This window comes from Erithacus rubecula, assembly GCF_903797595.1.
Source record: "Erithacus rubecula genome assembly, chromosome: 5".
NCBI classification, from domain to species: Eukaryota; Metazoa; Chordata; class Aves; order Passeriformes; family Muscicapidae; genus Erithacus; species Erithacus rubecula.
In genome coordinates this window covers 48,394,757-48,402,038 of record NC_136687.1, presented here as the reverse complement: position 1 = coordinate 48,402,038, position 7,282 = coordinate 48,394,757, and the positions used below count along the sequence as shown (strand labels likewise).

The 7,282-nt window shown below is 43.9% G+C and overlaps 1 protein-coding gene and 1 long non-coding RNA gene across 5 annotated transcripts in view; one reads left to right on the top strand and one right to left on the bottom strand.

The window, feature by feature from the left end:
• Positions 1-1,488: 1,488 nt before the first annotated feature.
• Positions 1,489-6,892, bottom strand: LOC306802634. Its single transcript, XR_013774415.1, has 2 exons — positions 6,766-6,892; positions 1,489-1,828 (listed from the first exon to the last, which is right to left on the bottom strand). It is a non-coding gene; the product is annotated as an uncharacterized lncRNA (long non-coding RNA).
• Positions 5,677-7,282, top strand: part of METAP1 (methionyl aminopeptidase 1) — a 34,332-nt gene continuing 32,726 nt past the window's right edge. For 2 of the 4 annotated variants that reach the window (XM_079307090.1, XM_079307091.1), the window contains exon 1: positions 6,685-7,182. In XM_079307090.1, coding sequence (XP_079163216.1) covers positions 6,844-7,182 — 339 coding nt within the window. In that variant the 5' untranslated portion in view covers positions 6,685-6,843. Of the gene's footprint in view, positions 5,779-6,239; positions 7,183-7,282 lie in introns of those variants that run through there. The other 2 variants (XM_079307089.1, XM_079307088.1) reach the window with 2 other exon arrangements.

Here is a 7,282-nt window from a genome sequence, read left to right as displayed (position 1 = left end):
CGGGTGTGCTGCCCCGTCCCCCGAGCACAGCGGGTGTGCTGCCCCGTCCCCCGCACACAGCGGGTGTGCTGCCCTGTCCCCCATACACAGCGGGTGTGCTGCCCCGTCCCCCGAGCACAGCGGGTGTACTGCCCTGTCCCCCATACACAGCGGGTGTGCTGCCCCGTCCCCCGCACACAGCGGGTGTGCTGCCCTGTCCCCCGCACACAGCGGGTGTACTGCCCTGTCCCCCGAGCACAGCGCTCTAAGGCCCTCTGTTTCCAGAAAAGAATCAGAATGATTTAGGTTGGAAAAGACCTTTAAGAACATCGAGTGCAACTGTTAACCCTGTACTTCCATGCCCAGCTCTAAACCATGTCCATACGGACATCCACACATTTTTCTGAACACTTAGGAATGGTGATTCCACACCAGGTAAACCCAGCCACGGGATTCATGTTAGTGTCATGATTTGATTTGTACTTAACAAAGGCAAAGGGTTCAATATAGAAAAACACAACTTGTAATACTGCTTGACGAAAAAAAGTCCCATAACAGTTTTCAAAGTGAAAAAACTGGGGCATATCTTTCTCCCAGTGACAAAACAGAAATTGAAAAACAAAATATTTCTTCCTAAACTATATAATTTTAAAACATATTATGATGGCTAAACAAGAATGTAATCGCTGAAATTTGTAAATTCAGAAACACAGGAAGATACTGCTGCTTTCTTTTTTGCTATTTTTTCTTTTTTCCGTCCAGTGAGATACTGTTTGTTTTACCTATTTCATAAAATTAGTTTTCTAGTAATTCTTTATAGATGGTTTGATGCAAATACAGTAATTAATAAATCTTCCTATTTATTTGCCTAATATGCTGCCATATGGATCTCATTTCTTATCACTTTGCTTATTTGGCAGCCATGCCCATTCTTTGACTGCCTCTTTTAATCCTGCCTTTAAGTCTCAACATAAATAAAGATAATCATCCAAAATCGTTTTCCTCCCTGATAATTTTTTCTTCATCTTCTTCTGTGCTTAACTTTGCATTTTCATTCTTAATGAGCCAAGTGTACAGCCCTACATTTTACAGCCTTGAACATCATTTTACTGGGAAGAACTATAAATGACAACCACCAAACTGTATTGAATGTCATATAGCATTTGGCTACTTCATTTGTCTTATGCAAGGCAGGGAGAACAGCATGAAGCCCTCTATAGGACAGCTATGCTTATTAACAGTGTTTAATTAGCTAGATGAATATAGCACTGCTGAGTTCAGAACGTGGCCTGCCTCATTGCCACACAAATGGGAATGTTGTGGGTTGGGATTTTTTCTCTTTGGTTTGTTGAGTTTTGGAGGCAAAAAGCCTCTAAGATGACATCAGAAGTTATCTAACAACTTACAGTAGCAATAGGAGGATTATGAGCTATGATAATCTTTTCAAGTTGCTTACACACATAATAGACAAGATGCTCAGAAGTGATGTGGCTGCCTTGCAAGTGATATCATCTTCAAACTAAAAGGAAATTTAAGATAGAAGGCAAAGAGGCATCATAGATACAGCCAGAAAATCCCACCTTTTGAAGTCATAGTGGAGAAAAGAAGGTGCTGAAGTAAAGAAATTCTGAGTATATTGTCTTCAGGGATTTATCCATTTCTGGTGTGAATTTAGGTAGTTTCTGGGAACATCTTCATTCTGCAAAGTGTGGCATCCAAGTCAGAGGTGTGTAGGTATGAGCTCTAATTGATCTGCATGCCTGTATCTCACTGATTTGAGTGAAATAACACTTTTAGAAACATCATGTTGTATGTGATTAAAAATCTGATCTTGGTTTGATTTTGAAACCTGAAAATAAAAAGAATTTTAAATGCCACACAGTATTGTCCATGGTATCTAAAGGGAAAATAAAACATTGACTGTATTTTACTACTATTAAGTCTATTTTTATGGCCCTCTGATGACACAAACTAAGTGAAATTTCTTTGGATATAAGTAATATTCCTGTTGAATTCATTGGGCCAGAACTTCATTCCATGACTTCTACTGTGTTTCCATAGCAAAGAATAATTTTTTTCCCATCTCCAGACATGTTAATGGATTCTTTCAAATATTTCCAGCAGTGGAGTTGCTCTTCAAAGCTTGCAACTTACTGGTTAAATAGGAATGCTTTTTATAAAAACATAGTTGGTTTTTTTTACAAAGATGCAACTTGTTTCCCTTTGATCTGTCTCGTGATAAAACCACCAGTTTCATGGAAAATGCTAAAATTCTTAGATAACAGAACTGTTCTTGAAAGCAAAGAGAACCATTCTTGTATCATAGTGCAAATTTGATGCCCTATATTAATACAGATTCTGCAAGAGGCAGTACAGCTTGAACAATCAAAACAAAACAAAACCAATGTGCAGGATCTTCCTTTTCACCACAGTTAAAGCTTGTTTGGAATTAACTTTGAGTAAGGTTGCTCCAGCCTGGATTGTGACTAGAGTGGGCCTTTCAGTAATTTAGTTTGCATGTACACTAATGGAGGGGGAAGAGTGATGCAGGGGCTCCTCTTTTGATTAGAGAATTGGACAGAACTTGAAATTCCATGTAATATTTCCTTAAAGACAAAAAATGGAGACAGGTATTTCTTTAATGCAACTCTGTTCATTTACAAAGGATGCTTACAATTATTTTCCCCCCTATGCTCCTAGTAAGACTATTTTGCTTTGAGCACAGGTTTGTCTTTTCCTCTGGGCAATGTTTCCTGTAGGGCTGTTTTCCATTCACTTTTTAAGATCATGCTTTTGTGGCCATCCTCGAGGTGTTTGTGATTTCTCTTTTTTGCATGCACATTCAGACACACACAACCTACATAACTGTTGCATTTGGCATGAAAAGCTCAGTAAGTGCCTGTACCATCTGGCCAAGCTACAGTGCACATTTGCATGTGGTCTGGCTCCTGGGTGGCAGTCTTGCATTGTTTCAGCCATGGCTAGACAAAGAGGCATTTAATTGTGTCTTCAGTGAGCCTGAACAGGAGACAGCTACCAAGAGCTTCACTGGGAAAGGGGACTGCCCAGCCCCCACGCCTGCAATGCAGAGAAGCAAAGCCAGGAGGGGGGACCCCAGCTAAGGTGCTCTCTTAATTAAGCAATGTCAAATTCAGTGGCCATTTTCTCCCTAAGCAGCAGCTGCCTCAGCTGCCAGCTGCTCTCGCTTTTCTGCGGCTGCTCTCTGACCCATGAGACATTGCTGACCTCCTCTTTTGCTCTCTTTGCTGCCCTCACTTACTCCCAGCCTCGCATCACTTTGGAGGAGCTGGGAGGACAGCAGTGGACATAAATCAGGCATCATGAATGGGCTGTGAAATTCGTGACTCGCGCGCCTCTCTGTGTGTTGGTCTGTAACACGGGGGGACAGGCAGCCAGAAAGGGATGTGGAAAGCCTGACAGAGGAATAAAGATTTCTGCTCAGGTAAGGTCATAGCAAAGGGCAGTGAAGTTCCCCAGGGAGAATGAGTGTGCCACCAGACAATGGGAAATGGCAGTGGATGGACCTCCAGGAGGCAGGAGTCAGTTCACTTTGTAAATCAGAACATCAAGGCCAAATTGGAAAACAAAAGCATTGAAATACCACAGAAGCCACATAATTTTTACTATGGGGATGATGATGTAGGGCTGTTTGAAAACCATTTCAACAGCAAATCCTAGGCCAAATCTTTCAGGGTTTGTTATTGTAGGCTGATCTGCCATTGCAGTCTGTGTTCTTTCCAAAGACTGTGGAGGACAAGTATGCAGGTTTGCAAATTCCTCAGTTAGGGGGCTTGCTGTTCTTTAAATTACACATACATTTAAATTGTTTAATTAATACATGCATCCTTGGCTTCTCTAAGGAAGCAGGGAAACAGCATGCCTTTAATTTGCACTTCAGGAATACAGCAAATAAATGAAACTGAATAACAGAAGGATCCCTGTCTGCTAGTGAGAGCAGGAGTCCTCTTTTTTCCTTACATGCCTCCTTGTTGACCACTACAAAATGAGCACAAGTATATACTGACATTGTCCCAGTACAGAAAGACAAAAATAGGAATAAATTGTGAATTAATACTCAGATATTAATTTGAATGTGAATTAGATGCTCATAAAATTCGGTAAAGTATCCTAAATTATTAATAATGATTGTACTGAAAGCTCATCAAGACGCAGATGATGCCATTTGAGCAGAAGACACTGAAACTAGATAGTCAGTATATTTCAGGTTTTTTACACCATGTCAGTGACAACAGATACTTGCAAACCCTGCTTAACCAGGTAAACGATGTCTGCAACTCCTTAGGGCTCTTTAAATGGAACAAAGAGGAAACTGAAGTATATGAAGGTACCTGTCCTGCTTTGCTTGATAGCTTGGTTTGTTTTTTACCTGGAAAAGAAGCACTGATCTTTCACAGTAAAATACCTGCCTGTTCAGTAACATTTTGCTTTAAGAAGGTTAAAATCAGCACTTCATGATGTGTCCTTTAAAGATATTTCATGATGTTGGTTGGCAGTTGGTTTCCTGTCTTCAGAATCTGGACATAAATACTGTCACAGCGTGAGCTGCTTGAATCAGAACACAGCTATTTTCACTTGCTTAAGAAAATAATTATTGCAATCTTTGTGTTTTGCAACCATCCTAGAAACATTCCATTTGCTCTGACAGTGAATTCACACTTTCTGCAAATGGTAGTAGGCTGATACAGGTATTCTCAGTCCTGGAGAAATGAAGGTGAGAACTGTGAGAGACACAGGTGTCCACCTGCAATTACACTTCAGTAATAGCATGGCATCAAATTCCTTTGGTTAATTTGCCATGCTAAGTGGAACTGCTTATCACACAGCAAATCTGGATCATACACTTCATCTATTGCCCCTGTCCTACAGTCAGGTAGGCTGCTTAGCCATTTTTTGCCAATTAACACTATCGAAATGTATCAAATAGATTTATATGAATAAACGTATTCTGAAAAAATAGGATGTATGCTTTTCTGTTCTGAGAAAGCAGAAATTTTCATCTGACCTCTAAGCCTAGAAGATAAAGATTTTAAAAAATTCTTTATTAAAGATGGGAACAGAAGACTACAGGGAATAAGACAGTTGCAGAAAATACTGAGATTATAGTTTGGATTATGAATCACACTTACTGGGGAGTCATCTGGATGCTGGGAAATCAGGAGAATAGTTTGTGTACTAAGATCAGAACAAGGATTGGTGTAGTTTAATTGAAGTTAATAGCACTGAAGTAGAAAGACAGAATCTCACCCTGCAAAGTTTTAATTGAAACCATAGTCTGTACTTGCTGGCAGTGGGAAGACAGCTAAAATTTAAACAAGGAGTGGGATCCCAGTACTAGTGGCTGGATCTTTTAGATACATACTCTGGAGTGTTTTGCAGCTATTCTCCCACTCAACAGGCATCCCCCATACTCTTTTTGAAAGCAACTGCTTCTTGACATTAACCCGTAAAAAGCATCTTGCACTGATATTAAGAGATGTTTTAGTGCATAGGATAGTGATAATTCCTCTGAGATACTGTGGAGGCTGCACCTCAAATCCTGTGTTCAGCTCTGAGCCCCTCACTACATGAAGGACATTGAGGTGATGGTGTGTGTCCAGAGAAGGGCAACAGAGCTGGGGAAGGGTCTGGAGCACAGCTCTGGTGAGAGGCAGCTGAGGGTGTTTAGCCTGGTGAAAAGGGGCTCAGGGAGGATCTTATTTTTCTCTAAATTGCCTAAAAGAGGCTGTAAACCATGTGGGGGTTGGTCTCTTATCCCAGGCAACAACTGACAGAACAAGAGGAAATGGCCTCAGGTTGCACCAAGGGAGGTTTAGATTGGATATTAGGAAAACTTCCTTCATGGAAAGGGTTGTAAAGCACTAGAACAGGCTGCCCAGGAAGCTGGTAGAGTCACCACCTAGGTGGTGGTCACTTCCTAGGTGGAAGTGTTCAAAAAATGTGGATGTGGCACTTGAGGACGTGGTCTGATGCTCAACATGGTGATGACACCATGTTGACAATTGGACTTGATCTTAAAGGTCCTTTCCAACCTTAACAACTATATGATTCTACATTGACACTAGGCTTGACAACGCCCAGAGAACACAAGCACAGTCATCTTTACAGGCACAGGTAGTATCTTTTTTCACTCTCTAACCCACGCAGGAGAAATACGATATGTGCATTAATCACATTTATTTTTATGACAGATCATTGGTTTCTCATCTTTCTCCTTCCAGGAAGACAATCGGCATCCTTCATGTTGCAATGCCACCTTGACCCTGCAGCCTACTTTTCTAACCTTAGTTACTGCCTTACTGAATATTGAATTTGTGATAGTTTTACCTGGGCTAAAAATAGAGCAAAATAATTGTTATAAACCACACAGACAGACCTACATACCAGAGCCCACACTCCATAATAAAGAAGATATACTTGAAAAATTTTTGTACAGCCTCACAGATGAAAACCACGGGAAGTTGTTCACGGAATCAGTTCGGGTTGGAGGGGACCTGTGGAGATCATCCAGGCTGAGCCCCTCGCCAAGGCACGGTCACCCAGACACGGAGGGTGTCCAGGTGTGTCTGGAATGTCTCCAGAGGGGGAGAGTCCGTGACCTCCCTGGGCAGTGTTCCAGGGCCCAGCGCAATGAAGTTCTTCCTCATGTGGAGGAGAAACTTCTTGTGCTTTAGTTCAGGGCCGTTAACTCCTCACCCCCTCACTGGGCACCACTGGAAAGTCTGGCACCATCCTCTCGACACCCACCTTTGAGCCATATATGAGATCCCCTCACAGTTCCCTGTTCTCTGGGCTGAATAGGCTAGACATCTCTTTCCTGGCAGGATGGCGAGGCGCCGGCACACGCCGCCCAGGGAAGAAGCGGCGGACGGCCCATCGCAGGGAGCGCTCAAGGCCGGCCGGGATGCGGCTTTGAGGCCGCGGAGCCCCCTCCCTCTCCCCCTCCCTCCCTCCGTCCCTCCCTCCCTCCGTCCCGCTCTCCCCGCCCGCCCCAGCCGGCGGCAGCTCCGGGCGGCGGCTCCTCCCCCGTGGCCGCCCGGCAGCATGGCGGCGGCGGTGGAGACCCGCAGAGTCTGCGAGACCGCCGGCTGCAGCAGCGAGGCCAAGCTGCAGTGCCCCACCTGCCTCAAGCTGGGCATCCAGGGCTCCTACTTCTGCTCCCAGGTGAGGCTCCCCGCGGCCCGGCCCCTCGCCCGGCGCTCCGGGCGTGCGGCGGGCGCAGGCTCCAGCTCCCCGCGCCGGCTCCCGGCCGCCCGGGCCCGGC